At 46.2% G+C, this 22,951-nt stretch overlaps 1 protein-coding gene across 1 annotated transcript in view; it reads right to left on the bottom strand.

Moving 5' to 3' along the window:
* Nucleotides 1–903: 903 nt before the first annotated feature.
* The window catches only part of kiaa2012 (KIAA2012 ortholog), a 41,181-nt gene continuing 19,133 nt past the window's right edge, over nucleotides 904–22,951 (bottom strand). Inside the window, exons 13-25 of the mRNA XM_078404451.1 lie at nucleotides 21,976–22,044; nucleotides 21,783–21,871; nucleotides 18,449–18,500; nucleotides 16,155–16,463; nucleotides 14,538–14,846; nucleotides 10,971–11,085; nucleotides 8,370–8,526; nucleotides 7,736–8,021; nucleotides 7,239–7,543; nucleotides 5,451–5,668; nucleotides 4,250–4,419; nucleotides 1,892–2,111; nucleotides 904–1,203 (exon numbers count right to left, since the gene is read on the bottom strand). Of these exons, the coding sequence (XP_078260577.1) occupies nucleotides 1,059–1,203; nucleotides 1,892–2,111; nucleotides 4,250–4,419; nucleotides 5,451–5,668; nucleotides 7,239–7,543; nucleotides 7,736–8,021; nucleotides 8,370–8,526; nucleotides 10,971–11,085; nucleotides 14,538–14,846; nucleotides 16,155–16,463; nucleotides 18,449–18,500; nucleotides 21,783–21,871; nucleotides 21,976–22,044 (2,444 nt within the window). The 3' untranslated portion in view covers nucleotides 904–1,058. The remainder of the gene's footprint in view (nucleotides 1,204–1,891; nucleotides 2,112–4,249; nucleotides 4,420–5,450; nucleotides 5,669–7,238; nucleotides 7,544–7,735; nucleotides 8,022–8,369; nucleotides 8,527–10,970; nucleotides 11,086–14,537; nucleotides 14,847–16,154; nucleotides 16,464–18,448; nucleotides 18,501–21,782; nucleotides 21,872–21,975; nucleotides 22,045–22,951) is intronic.

Genomic DNA, 22,951 nt, shown 5'->3' with positions numbered 1-22,951 from the left:
TGACTTGGTCACTTTCCCCGCTTTTATCCCACATCTCAAACACGTTCTAGTTGTCAGGTTAATTGGGTGGTGGGAGAATCAGGAGAGTGAATGAGAATGTATAACAGAAAAGGGTGTAGGGAACTAAATGGGATTGTTGGAATCTCTCCGAGAGCCAACATGTTCTGGATGGGCTAAATGGTCTCAGTGGTAAGGCAATACAAGAGATATCTTGGACAGATACACTTGCTTGCACAATATGTGTGGAAGATGTTGAGTGATCTTGAATGATGAATGTGGAGAGAACCTGAGGGACAACTTATTCATGCACAAAGGGGTAGGTAAATGGAATGAGCTGCCAGTGGAAACGATAGAGGCAGGCACAATTATACTGTAAAGAGTTAGGAATCTGGTCACCTTGAGCCAGCGTGGTGCTCATCAGGGGATGAGGGTGTTGTAACTGCGAGGGTGGCCGGTCCTCACCCTGTCACGGTGGGTGTCGAGGAGAGGCGCGTGCTCAGAACGATTCAGCCCATGCTTACCTCTCCCTGTCGGTCTGCTCCTGGGCCTGGCCAAGATGGCCATTCATGGGTCCAGGCAGCAGGTAGTTGATCGTCACACCAGAGTCGGCTGCCTGCCCCTCTACTGGGCCTATGTCCGTGCTGGCGTGTCCCTGGAGATGGAACATGCAGTGTCCACAGGGACTCTGGAGACCTTCCGTGAATGCCGGTCGCCATGGGGTGTCGAGTGCATTGTAGATAAAGATGCCACTATTGTATTATAATGATTGATTGATGCAATGTGGCTACTGAATGTTTTTGTACCTTCTGGTACACTAATATGCAATTATTGAATAAAGTCCTTGGAAGGAAAAAAAATGAAAAAAGGTTGTATGTGTCACTTCTGTGTGTATTGGGGTGGGTATTTATTTCTGGATGTTTATCTTTGCATGTTTACAAAGAAGTGCCTTTGCACTTTGAATCAGTCTTTCCTTGCCAGGCAGAAATGTTGACGTCTCACGCTCCCAGGGTGAACCAAGGTGCATCCTCGTTGACTCCCAGCTTCCATCCAGCTGTCCTTCATTCACTCTCCTCTGCTACTTCCAGGCCCAGAATCTCCATCATTTCAAAGTAGGAGAAGACCCAGGGCCTGGTGATGCTCTGGGCCTGCTCCAGTTCCATCAACTCCACCAGCACCAGGCCCGGTCCTATTAGCCCCTGCTGGCTGTAGAGAGACAGTGCACTGAGTTACAGGGAGCGGGAGGAAGAACTGAGTGGGGCAGGGATTTGGCTGGGTCAGTGGGGGAAGCATGCAAAATGGTTATGGGAGGGTGGGCTGGGGAATGAGTACATGAGGCTCTGTAAACACAGTGCCATGTGTGCAGGTCGAGTGTATGGGACTGTGTGAGACACTCGTTTGTGTACAGGGTACTATGTGTATACGAGGTTAGTCTGTACTCAGTACTATGTCTAATCCGTGCATGTGGTGCTGCATTTAAGGTGCTAGTTTGTATACAGTATTGTGTGTATATTGGTCTACTCTCTATACATGGAGCAGTGTGTATATATGGGTCTAGTCTACATGCAGTGTCATGCGAGTATATGGGACTACCCTGTGAACGCAGTACTGTGTGTATATGTGTCTAATCTAAGTAAGCAGTATTGTACACAGTATCTTGTAGCTGTAGTTTGTGGGCACTGTGCTTTATATGTAGTGTGCATGATGTGTGCATAGAGGGCTAGTTTGTGTACACCTGGAAGTGTGCACATGGGGTTAGTCTTGTGTGCGCGGTGCCATGTGTATACAGGGTTAACCTGCTTTCACTGTGCGGATCGAGTCTGTATGCTGTGATGCGTGTAGTGATGCTGTGTGTACACGGGTCCAGCTAGTGCACGTGAACCGTGACACTTACCTTAGGAAGGACATTGCCTCCTGCGTCACCTCCTCCAGCAGCCTCTTCTTCCTCTCTCCCTCCTTCTGCCGCCGCACCTCCAGCTGCTCCTTCAGTTGCTGTTCTCTGATCTGCTTCAGTCTCAGGTACTCCTGACGCTGTGGTTCATCCATCTGACTCAGGAGCCGCTGCTCCTCTTCCAGTTGCTCCTGATGGAGCTTTTGCAGCTGTGCTTTCTCCTCTGAAGACAGAACAAGGCACTATTTACGCTCCTGAAACTCCTAACTTGCTCCTCTAGAGCTTCATGCGCTGCTGAGTTAAGGTCCCCTGATTTTTTTAAGATTTTAGATTTAGAGATACAGCACGGAAACAGGCCCTTCGGCCCACCGAGTCCGCGCCGCCCAGCGATCCCCGCACATTAACACTATCCTACACACACTAGGGACAATTTTTAAAAAACCATTTACCCAGTCAATTAACCTACAAACCTGTACGTCTTTGGAGTGTGGGAGGAAACCGAAGATCTTGGAGAAAACCCATGCAGGTCACGGGGAGAACGTACAAACTCCGTACAGACGGCGCCCGTAGTCAGGATCGAACCCGAGTCTCCGGCGCTGCATTTACTGTAAGGCAGCAACTCTACTGCTGCGCCACTGTGCCGTCTCTGAATACACTAGAGTACATTTCTGAGACTCCCTGATTCACTCATCCAGATTAGCCATCCCTCTCCCGCCTCACCCTCTCCCACCATCCCTGCAACCACACCTACAACTCTTCCCCCACCTCCGTCCAGGATCCTGACTCACCCTGCCAGTTGAGACTAAGGTTCACATGCACCTCCTGCAAACTTGTGTATTACATTTGAAGCGCCTGATGTGCCCTCTTCTATATCAGTGGGACCAAACACAACCTAGGCAAACAATTTGCCAAACACCTGTGCCGTGTCTGTTGTGGTCATCTGGTTGTCCCGGTTGCCAGCCATTTCAAGTCTCCTCTTACACACAGACTCTTCTGCCCTTGGCTTCCTGTAGTGCCAGGTGCCAAATGCAATCTAGAGGAACAGCACTAATAACCCAAAGGCACAAACATTGAATTTGCCAATTTTGGGAAACCTACCTTCCCTCTGCCTCTTTCTCTCTCTCCTCCTATCTACTCTGGTCATTTCTCACATTCACCATTCTTCGCACATTACCCCAGCTCACTGAAACCCCATTTCTTTTCACCCCTTCACCCACAACTTCTCCCCGTACCCCCTTCCCCCCGACTGTTCACCCTTCTATCTGTTGTTCCCAACTGTCATCATCTGTCATTCAGTTCCATTATTCATCCTACTTTCCTCTCAGATTCCAGAATCTGCATCTTTTGTTCTCCACATCGTCTCCCAGCCTCTGTCGCTGTCTACAACCTTCCCTCCCCCTCTCACCTGTATTCACCTATTGCTTGCCAGCTCTTGTCCCACCCCTCCTTCTACCTCTTTTTACTGGCTACTGCCCCTCTATTCTTTCAGTCCAGATGAAGGGTCCCAAGCCAAAATGACAATTGTCTGTATCCCTCCACAGATGCTGCCTTATCCACTGAGTTCCTACAGCTGCTCTCTATTTTTTTTTTTAAAGCTACAACTCGGATTCTGTGACCACAAACGAGACGCCCAGATGATGTGTTGCCTCTCTAGTGCCAGGATCCACAATGTCTCGGAGCAGCCGTAAAACATTCTCCAGGAGGCGGGTGAACAACCAGATGTCATGATATAGTTAGTAAAAGGGATGAGCTCTACGGATTGAATATAGTGAGTTGTTCAAAAGGTTTAAAACCAGGACCACAAGAGTAATGATCTCCAGAATACTCCTGGTTCCAAGTGCGAGTGAGGATAGGAATAGGAAGATGTGGTGAGGGCAGGGATTCAGATTTTTGGACCATTGGGATCTCTTTACCTGTTCCAAGAGTTTGCAACTGAAGTGGAAGGGAACCAATATCCTGGTAGGGCAGGTTTGCTGGTACTATTCTGGTGGTTTAAACTAGATTTTACTAATACAAGGTTTAAATTAGATTAGCAGTGGAACAGGATCAAATGCAGTAATGAGGCAGGTGGGAGGCCAGAAGTCTGTACAGAAGGTAATAACAACAAGATCAGTAGACAGGATAAGCAGGATCAGGCAGTGAGGAAAGACAGCTGGACTGAATTGCACTTATTTCAGTGCTGGAGGGCTGACAAGTAACTCTCTCTTCACGCCTGACCGTCTTTCCCTCCTGCCCATTCTTGCCCTCCTCTCCTCCCACCTCTGTGCCCACACCCACCCACCCACCACCTCTCCCCTTGTCCCCACCCCTTGCCCCTCCCTCCCATCCAGGTTAATGTTACAGTAACTGGTGTATCCATACTTGTTCTCTCCACCAGGACTCTTTCTTTAAATTGCTGCATTTCTTGCACCTTCCTTCGAAACTCCTGCTGCTGTTTTTGACGGCGTTCACGGTCCAGCTGCTCCCCCTGTTGCCTCTGCTCATCCTTTTCCTGCTCTGTTGCTTCATTCTCCTGTTGCAGTTTTTTAACCCTGGCAACCACATTCAGAGTGAGTCATGTCCCTGCTCAGGCTGTGTTCAAGATGATGTTTAGATTGGTCCAGCATTCGGTTGCGTGGGAAACAGGCTGTAGAGCCTATTTTTGAACAAACCTGCAGGCTGTTCAGTCCCTGGTCTATGCTTACTCTCAGCGAAATAACATTGTCCCTTTACCCTCACTTATAACCCACACACACCTGGGGCAATTTACAGTGATCTATTAACCCATGGACCTGTATGTCTTTGGGATGTGGGTAGAAACAGAAGCGCCCAAACAGACCTGAACCAGCGTGTGTGGGTGGGGGAGGAGAAGGGGAGGGGGAGGGGGAGGGGAGGGAGAAGGGGAGGGGGGGAGGGGGGGGGAGAAGGGGAGGGGGAGGGGAGGGGAGGGGAGGGGAGGGGAGGGGAGGGGAGGGGAGGGGAGGGGAGGGGAGGGAGAAGGGGAGGGGGGAGAGAGGGGAGGGGGGGAGAAGGGGAGGGGGGGAGAAGGGGAGGGGGAGGGGAGGGAGGAGGGGAGGGGAGAAGGGGAGGGGAGGGGAGAAGGGGAGGGGAGGAGGGGAGGAGGGGAGGGGAGGAGGGGGGGAGGGGAGAGGAGAAGGGGAGGGGAGGGGAGAAGGGGAGGGGAGGGGAGAAGGGGAGGGGAGAAGGGGAGAAGGGGAGGGGAGAAGGGGAGAAGGGGAGGGGAGAAGGGGAGAAGGGGAGGGGAGAAGGGGAGAAGGGGGAGAAGGGGGGGGAAGGGGAGAAGGGGGGGAGAGGGGAGGGGAGGGGAGGGGAGTTGAGTTCTACCAGTATCCCACAACTCCATTCAGGTCAAAAACATCCAAACTCTGCAAACAGTGCAGAAGAGGTTAGCTGTTCTGCAACTGACCTTCAGGACTTCACCTTCCTCATCACAACCCTGCCCACCCCTGCCATTTGTGAGAAACTTTCCTTGGATTTCCACTGTACCCACAAGAGCCTCTCAGATGCCTGGATTGAGCAAAGGCAACCATTATCCATGGTGTCTTACCCACATTGCTCTCACCTTATCTTTTCCTCCCTCCTCCTCTGCTCTTCATCCAATTCTTGCTGGATTTGCTGCTCCAGCCTCCGGCGCCTCCGCTCGCTGGGATCCAGTTGCTCGTCGTAAATCTGGGACTCTTCATCTGACCTCTGGCCCATTTCCGGCCTCTTGCTGCCAAGCTGCCTGGGATGCTTTGACCCTGGCACAGCTGTTGCACCCTCTGACCACTCTGGGCTTTCCTAATGGACACAAGCAGATAGTGAGGAACTTCCCTCGATAGTAAGGAGAGGCAGTGGGTGGAAGGAGGATGGAGGGCGCAGGAAGTACTTGTGGAACTTCCAACAGTTCCAATGTTGAATAGAATATTATATGTCATGTTTATAGAGTCAGAACTATTCAGCATAGATGACCCAACTCATCCATGCTGACCAAGGTGTCTTCCTGAACGGGTCCCATTTGCCTGTGGTTGGGCCATATCACTCTAAACTTTTCCTTTCCTTTCCATGAACCTGTCCATGAACCAGTTCCTTTCCTTTCCATGAACCAGTGTGCTTTCCCTTTCAGATGTAGACCGTACATCACCAGATTGGCTTAAACGTTGTATTTGTAGCTGTCCCTACCACTTCCTCTTGCAGATTCTTGTGAAAACAATTGCCTCTCAGATCCCCTTTAAATCTTTCCCCTGTCACCTGCACCCTTAAGTTTTAGACTCCACTCCCACTTTCCTGGGAATATGAATGTGGCTATTTATCCTATCTTTTCCCCTCATGATTAGTTTCCTTCACTGCAGCAGGGGAGAGACCAAGTTTACTGAAGGAGGTCATCTCAATGTTCACGAGCACTTCCAACCGGATACAGAATTGGCCTCATGGTAGTTTAGTTTATTGTCACGTGTACTTAGGTACACTGAAAAGCTTTAGGTAGAAAACAGAGGGTGGTGGAGGAAGGTTATATTATGGACTGGAAGCCTGTAATAAGTAGACTGAGGCAAATGGAGTTTAACAAAGACAAATGTGAGGTGTAGCATTTTGGGAAGTCAAACAAGGCAGGATCTTCACAGTGAATGGTAGGAGCCTAGGGAGTGTTGTAGAGCAGAGTAATCAGGGAGTACAACCACATAGTTCCCTGAAAGTAGCATCACAGCTACATAGGGAGGTGAAGAAGACATTTGGCACATTGGGCTTCATCAGTCAGGAAATCAAGTATAGAAGTCGGGACTTTATCTTAGTGGGGAGAGTGCAGTGAAGATTTATGTTGATGTTGCCAAGAGTCATGGACCTGGGCTATAGAGAGAGGGTGTAAGGCTAAGACTTTAGTCCTTAGAGCATAGCCTTATAGAATCATACAGCATGGAAACAGCCCCTTCGGCCCAACTTGCCCAACATGCCTCATCTACACTAGTCCTACCTGCCTGCATTTGGTCCATATCCCTCTAAACATATCCTATCCATGTACCTATCGAAATGTTTCTTAAACGTTGCAATAGTACCTGCCTCAACAACCTCCTCCGGCAGCTTGTTCCATACACCCACCATACTTTGTGTAAAAAAGTTAACTCTCAGATTCCTATTAAATCTTTTTAAAATTAGGCTGTATGATTCTATTGCTATGCTCCCTCCTCGTCTATTGAAACAAAAAAATAGGTGGGTTGGAGACTGATTGAGATTTTTTTAATGCATGTTTAAGGGTTCACATTCCTTCCACTTCATCAGAAAAGCTCTCACAGCCTCCCTGTCCTTTCAGATGTAGACCGTACATCACCAGATTGGCTTAACTTCCACTCTGACTGGTTTTATCTGTGTTACTTACTTCTGCTTGTCTTTTGCTCCATGCTCCACCTGCCCCCGGGCCTCTGGCTCTGACCTGAGTGGAGCTGGAGTTAGGGCCTGGCTCGGCTGTTCTGGCCATCTCCGAGGTTGGGGTGCTCCTGCCGCTGTGAAAATGCAGGACCCCGTCCGAACCCATCCCAATCTGCGTGGTGATTTCATCCTCCTCCTCCCCTTCCTCCTGCACCTCACTCCCTCTCTTTGCCTTCTTCTGCAGCTGGGAAGTTTCCTTCTGCTGTTTTCCCGGTGGCAGGTACTGTTGCTGAGTTCTCTTCTCGCTGGGTCTTCCTGAAGAAATTAAGGTTAGAGCTTAATTGCTATTAAGTTTTATTCAACAGTTCACTGAAGTACTTGGGGGTGAGGGAGTCAACATCCAGACGTGCCAGGGATGTGGGTCCCTGCCCAGCCATAGACATGTGTGACCCCCAGCGGTACACGTGTGTGAAGCTTATTGAAAGGTGGGGTTAGGAGATGGCTCACCTACAACAAACTCCGCACGTCCTTTGTTCTTGCTTTTCTCTTTAGTTGCTCCTCGTGCCTGGCCTGGCCTCAGGGAGCTCTCTGTATCTGAGGGATAGTTTGCTCCCTGTTTCCTCTGTGACCTCAGTGAGCTCTCTTGCTCCAATGGCGAATTTTCTCCAGGTGCCAGTATTGATCCTGATGATTCTCTCCACTCATCTGCGCTGCTCAGTTCTGAGTATCCATCTTGGATATTTGGATCCTGGTTGGAACTTTGCCTTCCTTTCCTTTTGCTTTTTTGTTTTTTCTGTGAGAGGAAACAATTCGTGATTTAAAAAGAAATCTCTCATTATTCTTAGACACCAATCTCAAGCCAAGGAGCCACCCCAACCAAACTGCACAGTCACATGTACTAACCCTGGGGCACAGGCTAACATATCTATTCAATGCTTGTGGATTATCTAAGGGGACAGAAAGTCGATCTTTCATTCTTGGAGACTCCAGGATAATCCAGGAGAATAGATATTCCTGAGAAAAACTGTATTTCAGCACCAGGCCGGTACCAAGCCAAGGCCTGCAGACACTCGAGGTATATCCTGGATCATGGCTGAGGCCACCGTTTTGACATTGATGGAGAGGATTTTGTCCAACTTACAGCCTTGACTCTGGTCCTTCCTTCGCTTCCTTCACTCCATCGCTCAGCTTCCCAATCTTCGGCATCTGCCTCAGGATCTTCTTCAACTACAAGACCATCCTTTCGCAATTTCTTCCTCCTCCTCCGGCTGGCTTTGGGAAGATGTCCACTCTCACTGCTAAGAACAGAGCATGGTCCATCGTTACACTTACCTGCAGGCACAAGAGCCTCCTGCCCAGCTGGGCGATGTGTCAGACCATTAATTCACCAACAGTCCTGCCACACAATGTTTGGCTGGCAAATCTTTAAAATATCTCCAGATCTCCACTAATTTACCTTAATTTTGTGATTTCATGCTAGCAGAGAAGCTCCTACCTGCTAATGCATGAATGTAACATTAATCAACGTTCTCAACAGCTGAATCAAAGTCATGCTGGATCTGCATTGGGTAGACTGATGGGACTGAAGGCTGATAAATCCCCAGGGCCTGATGGTCTGCATCCCAGGGTACTTAAGGAGGTGGCGCTAGAAATTGTGGACGCATTGGTGATCATTTTCCAATGTTCTATAGATTCAGGATCAGTTCCTGTGGATTGGAGGGTAGCTAATGTTGTCCCACTTTTTAAGAAAGGAGGGAGAGAGAAAATGGGAAATTATTGACCAGTTAGTCTGACATCAGTGGTGGGGAAGATGCTGGAGTCAATTATAAAAGACGAAATTGCAGAGCATTTGGATAGTAGTAACAGGATTGTTCTGAGTCAGCATGGATTTACAAAGGGGAAATCATGCTTGACTAATCTTCTGGAATTCTTTGAGGATGTAACTAGGAAAATTGACAGGGGAGAGCCGGTGGATGTGGTGTACCTTGACTTTCAGAAAGCCTTCGACAAGGTTCCACATAGGAGATTAGTGGGCAAAATTAGAGCACATGGTATTGGAGGTAGGGTACTGACATGGATAGAAAATTGGTTGACAGATAGAAAGCAAAGAGTGGGGATAAATGGGTCCCTTTCAGAATGGCAGGCAGTAACTAGTGGGGTACCGCAAGGCTCGGTGCTGGGACCACAGCTATTTACAAAATACATTAATGACTTGGATGAAGGCATTAAAAGTACCATTAGCAAATTTGCAGATGATACAAAGCTGGGTGGTAGTGTGAACTGTGAGGAAGATGCTTTGAGGTTGCAGGGTGAATTGGACAGGTTGTGTGAGTGGGCGGATGCATGGCAGATGCAGTTTAATGTGGAAAAGTGTGAGGTTATCCACTTTGGTGGTAAGAATAGGAAGGCAGAGTATTATCTGAATGGTGTCAAGTTAGGAACAGGGGACGAACAACGAGATCTGGGTGTCCTAGTGCATCAGTCACTGAAAGGAAGCATGCAGGTACAGCAGGCAGTGAAGAAAGCTAATGGAATGTTGGCCTTCATAACAAGAGGAGTTGAGTATAGGAGCAAAGAGGTCCTTCTGCAGTTGTACAGGGCCCTAGTGAGACCGCACCTGGAGTACTGTGTGCAGTTTTGGTCTCCAAATTTGAGGAAGGATATTCTTGCTATTGAGGGCGTGCAGCGTAGATTTACTAGGTTAATTCCCGAATGGCGGGACTGTCATATGTTGAAAGACTGGAGCGACTAGGCTTGTATACACTGGAATTTAGAAGGATGAGAGGAGATCTTATCGAAACATAAGATTATTAAGGGGCTGGACACGTTAGAGGCAGGAAACATGGTCCCAATGTTGGGGGAGTCCAGAACAAGGGGCCACAGTTTAAGAATAAGGGGTAGGCCATTTAGAACTGAGATGAGGAAAAACTTTTTCAGTCAGAGACTTGTGAATCTGTGGAATTATCTGCCTCAGAAGGCAGTGGAGGCCAATTCTCTGAATGCATTCAAGAGAGAGCTAGATAGAGCTCTTAAGGATAGCGGAGTCAGGGGGCATGGGGAGAAGGCAGGAACGGGGTACTGATTGAGAATGATCAGCCATGATCACATTGAATGGCGGTGCTGGCTCGAAGGGCCGAATGGCCTCCTCCTGCACCTATTGTCTATTGTCCAGTTGCTGTTATTTCCCTCTGCAAGGTGAGACACAGGTCTGAAGGTTTTAACAAGACCTACAAAGCCCTCCATAACCTGGCCCCATCCTACCTGACTGACCTCCTCCACAGACACACTCCAACCCGTAACCTCCGCTCTGCTGCTGCAAACCTCCTGTCCCCCCCCCCCATCCGGACCAAACTCAGATCCTGGGGGGACAGGGCTTTCTCCATCGCTGCTCCCACCCTCTGGAACTCACTACCCCAAACCGTCAGAGACTCCTCCTCACTCACCACATTCAAAACATCATTGAAGTCTCACCTGTTCAGCACTGCCTTCAATAACTGACCGTCACCTCACCTTCTGTCTCCTTTTCTCTTCGTTTACTTATTTATCTATTTATTTTCTTTTATGTTTTAGTAAACCTTGCAAAGCGTCTTTGAGTGTTTAGAAAAGCGCTATATAAATGTAATGCATTATTATTATTATTATTAAAACGTAAAGAAAGGGAACTGAAAAAATTGGAGAGCATCCTGCAATGAGGAATGGGTGGCCTATTCTGGGAAAACGTGCAATAACGCAGTCAACTCACACTTCGTGGAAGCCGAGCGGTGACCCCAGCTCCTCAGTTTCACCCAAGCTATTGTGTTCTTTCTGAGACCAGCCTGCCAGGGAAGAGCCAGCAGCAGATGTCCTGTAGGTGGAACCTGTGAGCAGACAATAGTAGTGTCTATCAGGAGAAGGTTACAGGCAGCCTAGAGTTAGTTCCAAGCAGTTAGTTAAAGTAATTAGCTAAGGCACCCTCCATTTGCTCTCCCAACATGCACAAGGTGTGTTACAACAGCTAGGAGTCTGTGTTCCGTGTATTTATAGAATGTGAGAGGTTGCAGCTCCTGAAAGAGTACTTGAAGGGGCTACTCTCGTTCTGCTTACACTTCAGCCCTGCTTTCCTGATATTTGGGAACAAAGGAGGGAGAGGTGGTGTCAGTTCAGGGAGTTCCACATTTGTCTGCTCGTGGACCTGACCAAGGTGGACATTCATAGGTCAAAGCAGTGGAGAGCATTCGGGGGATCCGCCTAAGCCAGTTGCCTGCCCCTCTAACAAGGATACATCCTTGCTTGGTTGTCCCTGAAGAGGGAGCATATGGTACCTAGTAGCTCTCTGGATGTGTTCTGAGACCAATGGGTATTACATGTTGAACGCTTTCTGGTCCTAGATGATTGGGTTTTACTTTGCATCATGGCCTGGTACAGCAGTTCCAATGCATGAGAATGCAAGAGACTGCAGAGAGTGGTAGACTCAGCCCTGTCAATCATCAAAAGCATCTGCATGAGATTCTGCGTCCAGAAAACAGCATCTATCGTCAAGGATCCCCACTAGCAAGGCCCCCACACTTCTCGCTGCTACCGTCGGGCAAGAGGTACCAAAACCTGAGGACCCACACCACTATGTTCCGGAACAGCTACTTTTCTATAACCAACAAGGACTTGAACCGACTTGCACAACCCTAATCCTGTCTCCGTAACAGAATACCTCTTGCCTTGTTTTTTCAGTGTTTTTGCACAATCTTGTTTTTCATTTCACTCTCTTGAATATTTTATATTTAAAGTCAGCATGGATTTATGAAGGGGAAATCATGCTTGACTAATCTGAATTCTTTTGAGGATGTATCAAGTAGAATGGATAAGGGAGAGCCAGTGGATGTGGTGTATCTGGACTTTCAAAAAGCCTTTGACAAGGTCCCACACAAGAGATTATGTGTGCACAATTAGAGCACATGGTATTGGGGGTAGGGTATTGACATGGATAGAGAACTGTTGGCAGACTGGAAGCCAAGAGTAGGAATTAACAGGTCCTTTTCAGAATGGTAGGTAATGTATATTAACGATTTAGGTGAGGGAATTAAATATAACATCTCCAAGTTTGCGACTGTCACAAAGTTGGGTGGCAGTGTGAGCTGCGAGGAGGATGTTATGAGGCTGCAGGGTGACTTGGATAGGTTGAGTGAGTGGGTAGATGCAGTATAATGTGGATAAATGTGCAGTTATCTACTTTGGTGGCAAGAAAAAGGAAGGCAGATTATTTCCTGAATGGTGTCAGAAGGAACTGCAGATGCTGGTTTAAACCAAAGATAGACACAAAAAGCTGGAGCAACTCAATTGGACAGGCAGCATCTCTGGACAGAAGGAATGGGTGTCGTTTCGGGTCAAGACCCTTTTTCAGACTGGTTAGGGATAAGGGAAATGAGAGATATAGATGGTGATGTGGAGAGATAAAGAACAATGAATGAAAGATATGCCATAAAGTCACGATGATAAAGGAAACAGGCCATTGTAAACTGTTTGTAGAGTGAAGATGAGAAACTTGTGTGACTTGGGTGGGGGAGGGATAGAGAGAGAGAGCGAATGCCGGGGCTACTTGAAGTGAGAGAAATTAATATTCATACCACTGGGCGAAGGTAGACACAAAATGCTGAGTTACTCCAGCATTTTGTGTCTACCTTTGATTTGAACCAGCATCTGCAGTTATTTTCCTACACTTTATACTACTGAGCTGTAAACTGCCCAAGTGAAATATGAGATACTGTTCCTCCAATTTGCATTTAGCCTCACTCTGACAATGGTGTCAGATTAGGTAAAGGGGAGGTGCAATGAGACCTGGGTGTGCTTGTACATCAGTCACTGAAAGGAAGCATACAGTAACAAGTCAAGTCAAGTCAAGTCAATTTATTTGTATAGCACATTTAAAAACAACCCACGTTGACCAAAGTGCTGCACATCTGACTAGGAAAAAAAAAGAAACATACAGTGGCAGGCAGTGAAGAAAGCTAATGGCATGCTGGCCTTCAATGCGAGACGATTTGAGTTTGGGAGTAAGGAGGTCCTACTGCAGTTGTACAGGGCCCTGGTGAGACCGCATCTGGAATATTGTGTGCAGTTTTGGTCTCCTAATTTGAGGAAGGGCATTCTTCCTCATTGAGGGAGTGCAGCGTAGGTTCACCAGTTTAATTCCTGGGAAGGCAGGACTGACATATGATGAAAGAATGGGTCAACTGGGCTTGTATTCACTGGAATTTAGAAGGATGAGAGGGGATCGTATATAAAAACATATAAAATTCTTAAGGGATTGGAAAGACTAGATGCAGGAAAAATGTTCCCGATGTTGGGGGAGTCCAGAACCAGATGGACATTTAAGAATAAGGGGTAGGCCATTTAGGACTGAGATGAGAAAAAACGTTTTCATCCAGAGTTGTGAATCTGTGGAATTCTCTGCCACAGAAGGCAATGGTAGCCAATTCATTGGATGTTTTCAAGAGAGAGTTAGATTTAGCTCTTATAGCTAATGGAATCAAGGGATATGGCAAAAAAGCAGGAACGGGGTACTGATTTTGGATGATCAGCCATGATCATATTGAATGGCGGTGCTGGGTCAAAGGGCCGAATGGCCTGCTCCTGATCCTATTTTCTATGTTTCTATATATCTGCGTATTGCCTGATTATATATTCCTGAGATGCTACTGCAAGCAAGATGTTTATTGTATCTGTACCTTGCTGTACTTGTGCATACGAGAATAAACTACTTGACGTAAAAATGTTCACATGAAAGTAATGTGAACATGGAAATATATAAATTAACCTCTTTACAAAAGGGTGAGGTACAGAAACTCTCTCTCTGACCTTATTTCTTCAAATGTTCGCAGACGGACCCTCACCATGCTTTAGACTAGAGTATTATAACATAACATGAAGAATAATAGGTGTTGCATGGAAGCTGATTCTTGACTTTTTAGGGAGTGGTACTCGTGATGGATAAAGTGATTTCAGAGCTTATGGGTTACCTGTTGAAACTGATTTCATTAGAATTGGGATAATAGCAGGGTCACCACAACTTTACTAACCCATGGGACTTTGAAAAGAATGGAACTGAACATGTGGAGATTGAAGGCAGAGTTTCCACCCAAGAACATTTAGTTTGACTGGTTAAACTGCAGCAAGGCAAATAAGGGTCATTACTGGGGCACTATCGGGAGACTAAATGTTCTCTGCTGCTTTGATTCTTTAAATCACCCATTGAATGAAGGCACGAGACAAGAAGCTTACTAAGACTACTTTCTGGTATTCAAACAACTTTAAGCTGTTGGTTCAGTCAAACTCTTACCATGTGTGGTTCGTCTGGTGTCCTGAGCAAGCTCCCTCTCATGTATGGAATTGTAGTCACTGCTGTGATGGACACGCCCTGGTTGGTGAAATTGGTGCAGATTGCCATCTTCCCCCAGTATCGCCTCCTCCATGTCACCAGGGGCTTGCCGCTGTCGACGGCTGACCTTTGCCCCTTCCTTGGCCCTTATATTGCTGTTGACGTTTACCTCTCCCTTGGCCCTTCTATTGGTGTGGACCTTTGCCCCTTCCTTAGTCCTTCGATCACTGTTGACCTTTGCTCCTTCGGCTGACTCACGCACTGGTCCTCCTGTTAATTTGAGATTCATTAGGTGCTGGTAGCTTAAAGTCTCAAGCCATCTGCATAAACTCTGGCCTAACATTTCACCATGATGAACTACTCTGCTCCCACCACTTCAAAGGAACGTCCCCGCCAGCAGTGTTTAAAGGGAATTTGAAGCTAGTTTCCTCAGCTGGTATAAAATAGATGTGCAAAGTGGAATTACTCAAACATCCTTTAGGCAGACAATTTAGTCAGCATTGCCCAACATGCAGATGATGGACAACCAAGAAAAAAAAGTAAATGGACATCCCCCACCTCTGCTCTCTGGGTCCCCATTCGTTCTCGACAGCCCCCCTCCTCCTCACAGGGTTCTCCCCATCATTCTCTGCAAACCACCCCCCCTCCCCCTCGCTGGGTCCATCTTCGTTCTCGGCGCAACTTAGACCACAACTGTCCTAGTTAAGGAGAACCTCAGGTCAATTTTCTGTATTCTAGTCATGCATCTCCATCCCATCAGTAATACCCCAAGACCCTCTTCCATTCCACCAGCTTTAGATTTTAGATTTAGATTTAGAGATACAGCGTGGAAACAGGCCCTTCGGCCCACCGAGTCCGCGCCGCCCAGCGATCCCCGCACACTAACACTATCCTACACACACTAGGGACAATTTTTACATTTACCCAGTCAATTAACCTACATACCTGTACGTCTTTGGATTGTGGGAGGAAACCGAAGATCTCGGAGAAAACCCACGCAGGTCACGGGGAGAACGTACAAACTCAGTACAGACTGCGCCCGTAGTCAGGATCGAACCCGAGTCTCCGGCGCTGCATTCGCTGTAAGACAGCAACTCTACCGCTGCGCCACCGTGCCGCCCTATCCTCTAATTTCTACAAAGGTTCTTGTAAGATTCGCAAACTGTCCTGCAGATCCTCACAATAGTGAAGAAATGTTAATTAATGCCTATTAATGACAAGCCATCACAGGAACATACCCTCCCTTTAATTTCACATCTCACTCCCTTCCCACAGGGAGTGGTCCCATCGCAATGCTAAAAGGGCAGGGGAAAAGATGAAGCATGAAGATGAAAAGAATGGAACTGAACATGTGGAGATTGAAGGCAGAGTTTCCACCCAAGAACATTTAGTTTGACTGGTTAAACTGCAGCAAGGCAAATAAGGGTCATTACTGGGGCACTATCGGGAGACTAAATGTTCTCTGCTGCTTTGATTCTTTAAATCACCCATTGAATGAAGGCACGAGACAAGAAGCTTACTAAGACTACTTTCTGGTATTCAAACAACTTTAAGCTGTTGGTTCAGTCAAACTCTTACCATGTGTGGTTCGTCTGGTGTCCTGTGCAAGCTCCCTCTCATGTATGGAGTTGCAGTCACTGCTGTGATGGACACGCCCTGGTTGGTGAAATTGGTGCAGATTGCCATCTTCCCCCAGTATCGCCTCCTCCATGTCACCAGGGGCTTGCCGCTGTCGACGGCTGACCTTTGCCCCTTCCTTGGCCCTTATATTGCTGTTGACGTTTGCCTCTCCCTTGGCCCTTCTATTGGTGTGGACCTTTGCCCCTTCCTTAGTCCTTCGATCACAGTTGACCTTTGCTCCTTCAGCTGACTCACGCACTGGTCCTCCTGTTAATTTGAGATTCATTAGGTGCTGGTAGCTTAAAGTCTCAAGCAATCTGTATAAACTCTGGCCTAACATTTCACCATGATGAACTACTCTGCTGCCACCACTTCAAAGGAACGACCCCGCCAGCAGTGTTTAAAGGGAATTTGAAGCTAGTTTCCTCAGCTGGTATAAAATAGATGTGCAAAGTGAAATTACTCAAACATCCTTTAGGCAGACAATTTAGTCAGCATTGCCCAACATGCAGATGATGGACAACCAAGAAAAAAAAGTCAACGGACATCCCCCACCTCTGCTCTCTGGGTCCCCATTCGTTCTCGACAGCCCCCCTCCTCCTCACAGGGTTCCCCCCATCATTCTCTGCAAACCACCCCCCCTCCCCCTCGCTGGGTCCATCTTCGTTCTCGGCGCAACTTAGACCACAACTGTCCTAGTTAAGGAGAAGCTCAGGTCTATTTTCTATATTCTAGTCATGCATCTCCATCCCATCAGTAATACCCCAAGACCCTCTTCCATTCCACCAGCTTTAGATTTTAGATTTATAATTAGAGATACAGCACGGAAACAGGCCCTTCGGCCCACCGAGTCCGCGCCGCCCAGCGATCCCCGCACATTAACACTATCCTACACTAGGGACAATTTTTACATTTACCCAGTCAATTAACCTACATACATGTACGTCTTTGGAGTGTGGGAGGAAACCGAAGATCTCGGAGAAAACCCACGCAGGTCACGGGGAGAACGTACAAACTCAGTACAGACGGTGCCCGTAGTCAGGATCGAACCTGAGTCTCCGGCGCTGCATTCGCTGTAAGGCAGCAACTCTACCGCTGCGCCACCGTGCCGCCCTATCCTCTAATTTCTACAAAGGTTCTTGTAGGATTCGCAAATTGTCCTGCAGATCCTCACAATAGTGAAGCAATGTTAATTAATGCCTATTAATGACAAGCCATCACAGGAACATACCCTCCCTTTAATTTCACATCTCACTCCCTTCCCACAGGGAGTGGTCCCATCGCAATGCTAAAAGGGCAGGGGAAAAGAAGAAGCAGCAATTTAATTTCATTTCTAAAATGATGTGATCTCTTCTACAATGAAGAAAACAAACACAGACTGAATGACCTCTTCGCAGAACACCTTTGTTCAGTCCATAAAACTGACCCTGAGCTTCCAGTCATCTATCACCTTTATGGTCTGTCCCATTCCCACTCCCACCTCCCAATCTCTGTGCTCCAATGTAAACTCAAAGAACATCTCATCTTCTGTTGGAGTACATGACAGTCCTTGGGATTCAAAATTAAACACAAATTCAGGTAAACCGTCCCCTTTTCTTCTTCTTCATTGTCTACAGATATTTTGTGCCTTTTGTTCCAATTTGTTTCTTATTTATTTACTTCTATCTCTAACTGCCAGTTCTTAAACTAATTGTTGCCTTGATCTGGACCTCCATCCATCCACACCCTCTGCAACTTGAAATACACTTCATTTCTCATTTTTCCAGTTCATACAAAAGGACCTGAACCTGAAATGTGAACTTGGTTTCTCTCCCAATTAACTGACTCTGTGCTCCAACATTTTCCATTCTTGTTTGGGATTTCCTGCATCGGCCTGCCTTGTGCCTTTTTACAAGTGCAGAAGTCATTGTCTTCTGTTCTTGCAATTTCCCAAATTCCTTGTATGCATCTTCTCAGTTCACCTTGGTAGCTCCATTTCACCATATCACAATCTAAGATACCTTCAGTGGAATTAGAATGTAGGCTCAGACCAGCAGGACACCCAGGATACGAGTGGTATATTTTCTATATTTCCCCAAGAAAGTCGCAAATATATTTCAAAACCTCAGTTCAACTCATCCCATAGTAAACGCTGGCATCCTTCTACTGTACCTCATACATATCTCTATATAGTTGGATTGGGCAGGACACCAGTCAAAACTCGTGACTACCTGATAAGCAAAGACCTATCATCTCATTAATATGCCCCTTACCTGAAGAGGTCCCATCAAGGTGTGCCCGTCTCTTGAGTCTTCTTCGCAGAGCCTAAAAAGAGATCAGAAAGTAAATGAGGTACAAAGGGTACTCAAAGTATAGGTGGGAATACAGAAATGGGAGGTTCAATTTAAAATCCTCTGGTCACAATGTGGTTTAACTCAATGAACTGGTCAGTGTCACAGAGTCTCAAATCTCACCAGAGTATATTCCAAAGATGAATTCCATAAACTTATCAACAAGAAACCAACAGTAAAATCTAAGATAGGCACAAAATGCTGGAGTAACTCAGCGGGACAGGCAGCCTCTCTGGTGAGATGGAATGGGTGACATTTCGGGTTGAGACCCTTCACAGTAAAATCTGCCAGACTGTCACAAAAACCCAACCTTTCTCAAATGTCTTTCCTTTCCTCAACAGAGTACTGGCATCTTACTAGTGGCGAGAAAGGGCTGTACCCACCAATACAACAGCATAGTGGAGAGTTTTGTGAAAATTCACTTAGTTCATTCATGTGTATCAGGGAAGGAAATCTGCAATTACTATCCATTTATGGCCTGCAGAGAGTCAACAGCGTGAAAGCAGTCCATGTGGCTCACCACGTCCTTGCTGACCAGTAGGTACCTATCTATTTCAATCCTATCTTACAGGTTGGCCTAGTGTTCTATGTCTGGGTGATTTAAGTGCTTGTCTAGATACTTTTTAAATGCTGCCTGTGACTACTTCCACCATTCTCTCAGGCATTGGTACTCACCCACTCTCTTGTTAAATGAGCCCCCTCAGATTCTCAGTAAATGTCTTAACTCTACCCTAAATCTATGCCCTTTGGTTTTATCTACCTCTGATACAATTAAAAGTTTCCTGCAGTCTATCCTATCTACCACCCTGATACTTTTGTGTACCTCAATGACGATCTCTCTTAATCTCCTCCACTCCAGTCTTGCTCAAAACTGAAATGCTCCATCCCAGGAAACATCTTGGTAAATCTCCTCTGCACCTCTCCAGCACTATCACTTGTTTTGAACCCACAAATGTGGTATAATTTAATTGTCCTCAAATTAAAGGACATCTCAGGAGACAATTAAGCATAAATGGTGGCCTCCAAAAAGACTCCCAGATGGAGTCTATAGCATGGAAGCAGGCTCTTTGGCCCATCTACACTAGTCCCAACTGCCCATTTTTGGCCTATATCCCTCTAAACCTCTCCTATGCATGTACCTGTCCAAATCTCTTTTAAATGTTGTTAGAGTATCTGCCTCACCTACCTCCTCTGGCAGCTCGCTCCAAATACCCACAACCCACATCCGCCGGACAAATTAATTGAACATTGAGCACTCTGTGCGGTATTCTAACTGCTCCATTCCACTGGTTGGTTGATGCTGGATTTTCAATGTATCTTCTATCCCAGTTATTGTAACCATATCATATACATACAGCCGGAAACAGGCCTTTTCAGCCCTCCAAGTCCATGCCGCCCAGTGATCCCCGTACATTAACACTATCCTACACCCACTAGGGACAATTTTTTTAATTTAAAATTTTTTTATTTTTTTTTTACATTTACCCAGCCAATTAACCTACATACCTGTACGTCTTTGGAGTGTGGGAGGAAACCGAAGATCTCGGAGTAAACCCACGCAGGTCACGGGGAGAACGTACAAACTCCTTACAGTGCAGCACCCGTAGTCAGGATCGAACCTGAGTCTCCGGCGCTGCATTCGCTGTAAAGCAGCAACTCTACCGCTGTGCTACCGTACCGAGCTATCATAGCTCCCCTCCCTGATTCCACCTAAATAATTTCAGCCGGGGGTAGATCTCACGGGCTTTATGCCTCTTGCTGTATCGAAACCGCAGACAGGTATCAATATTACTCAGCACCTAAATTGTAGAAAATCTCATGGGATACAAAGAAAGTCCTACCCATCAAATACTGCCTGGAGATGACAGCACAAGTTGTATACAGAGATTCATTAAGTTATACAACACGGAAACAGGTCCTTCTGTCCAACTCATCCATACTGACCAAGACACCCATCTATGCTAATTCCATTTACCTGCATTTGGCCATATCCCTCTAAATCTTTTCTATCTATGTTTCTATCCACATGTCTTTTAATCATAATTGTATCCAAATCCACAACTTCCTCTGGCAAGCCTGTTCTACGTACCCACTACACTCTGTGTGGGAAAACCTGCCCCACATTCCTTTAAACCTTCCACTCTCACTTTAAACCTGTGGCCTCTAGTTTTAGAGTCCCATTCTCTGGGAGAAGGGCTGGACGACCTATCCTGTCTATGCATTTCATAATTTTTATAAACCTCTACTATACCCTCAGTCTCCTTCGCTCCAGGGAAAACAGTCCCAAACCAGAGTTTCCCATAATAACAAGCCTCCAGTCCAGTTAATGTTCTTGTGAATCTTTTCTGAACCATCTCTAGCTTAACTACATCCTTACTGTAGCTGCGCTACCGGAACTGCCCGCCATACTCCAACTACAGCTTAATCAACGATTTGTTCAACTGTAACATGATGTCCCAACTGCTTTGATCAATGCCTCAGGCGTTGAGCATACCATACACATTCTTCACCACCGTCTGTCTACCTGTGTTAGCATTTTTAGGCCTTGCCTCACTGTTCCATCAGACACTGTGAGAACAGTCGCAGCATGGAATAAATATTGGCTAAAACTCCTTCACACTCTCCCAAACACTGCCAGAGCAGATGCAATATTGATTAGGTAGAGTGTAAAGCACCATTTATATTGTTCCATCAAGCAGGTATTGTAAAAGTTAGAGTGTAAAATTCCATCTTTACAATTATGCCTCTTCTAGAAAGAGCCTGTGCTATGTTAAGATGCCATTTAATTTTTCATACACCAACCTCTGAGCAATTTTAACCTGTTTGGGAATCAGGACCTTTTGGGAGAGGACTTCACCCATAAGGCTCAGCAACTTCACTGATGCCCGTTCTGCGAAGAATGTAATTTCTTCCTAAACTCGGTTTCTTCCCTGCTGCGATCAGACCACTGAATGGACCTCTTATGATCTAAGAATATAATCACAATCTCCCAATCCTACCACATTGTGGCCCTTGCACCTTTTTATCTGCTCTTTCTCTGCAGCTACAAAACTGCCATACTATAACACTGTACTCTGCACTCTGGTTATTTTACATTTTACACTACCTGTTGTACTTATCTATGAATTTATTGTACAAATCATATGGTATGATTTGATTGGATAGCACGCAAGCAAAGTTTTTCACTGTATCTTGGAACATGTGACAGTAAAGTGGAATTAAACCCTGATTCTGGAATAATAAAATCGGCTCTGACCTTCCGTGCTCGTCTTTGTTCCATGGTGAGTTGAGTTGGGGTTTGGGATCGACTGGCACCTCCATCAGTCTCACAAATAAGGTCATCATCTGCAATAGAAGAACAGTCATTGGAAGTCTAATCATCTTTCTGGTTGTTCTCAGCCAGAATTCCCAATATGATCAAGAAGCTGTGGACAGATAAAATCACAAACCATCTGAGGTAGAATAGATGTCCTCTTCTTGAAAGGAACTTATTGTTGAAGAATCGGGTTGAAATCCTCCTAAAGGAACAAACAGAATCATAAAGCAAGGCACTTGCCATTCCACGGAATATTCAGCTGAAAGACTTCTGAAGATATTGGAAATACTCAGCAGATCAGGCATCATCTATGTCATCTCTTTAGTTTGCAATTACTTCCATTCTCCATCTCTTTCCCCTAGACCAATTCTCATTTGGCTGTTGGTAAATCCTTTTCCACAATTCTTTCAGACAATGCATTCCAAATCATTATAAGATTCTGTATAAATGAGAGTATACCTGGGTTTTACTTTGTTAAAAAGTTTGGGTTTTTGTTTCTTTGTCACTGTAGTTTCAGTGTCCAGTATCCTATACTAAGTAGACACTTAGTGTCCAGTATCCTATACTAAGTAGACACTTCGACAGGGTTCAAGTTTTCCCTGTTAGTGTTAGGCAGTTAGTTGGGAACTATCAGTTAGATGTGGCCCAGCGTGAGTGAGCTTCTGACTTATATAGAACACAGAACACGTTGTGATAACTAACCTGGTGACGTTGGTGCATTTGGTATTTCTTCAAATCACTTAAGGTTTTTATATGATTATTTATAGCAGAGGTGGATAATAGAGTAAACAGCTTTCCAAATTATGAAATTTCAGGAGTTAAGGAAAAGGGCATCTAACCATAGGATGCTACAATGTTGCCTTAGACAATGACCAGGAGCAGGGACCCTTACTCATCACCCTAGCTCAGGGGTCACTGGGCAGTGACCGGAGGCAGGAGCCCTGGCTGATTCTTCTTCTCTCTAATCTAAGGATTACTAGGCAGGGATGAGCATGAGAAGATAAAAAGTTTAAGGCTCAGTTCAGAAATCTGGACACCTGATCTAGGTTAACTCTTTAGTGCCACAGTTTCAGAAATCTTCAGAATTAGCATTACATCATTACATCATG

The sequence above is a fragment of the Rhinoraja longicauda genome, chromosome 8 (genome assembly GCF_053455715.1).
Source record: "Rhinoraja longicauda isolate Sanriku21f chromosome 8, sRhiLon1.1, whole genome shotgun sequence".
Taxonomy (NCBI): Eukaryota; Metazoa; Chordata; class Chondrichthyes; order Rajiformes; family Arhynchobatidae; genus Rhinoraja; species Rhinoraja longicauda.
The sequence above is the reverse complement of the archived record's forward strand: the minus strand, read 5'-3'. Positions and strand labels throughout refer to the sequence as shown.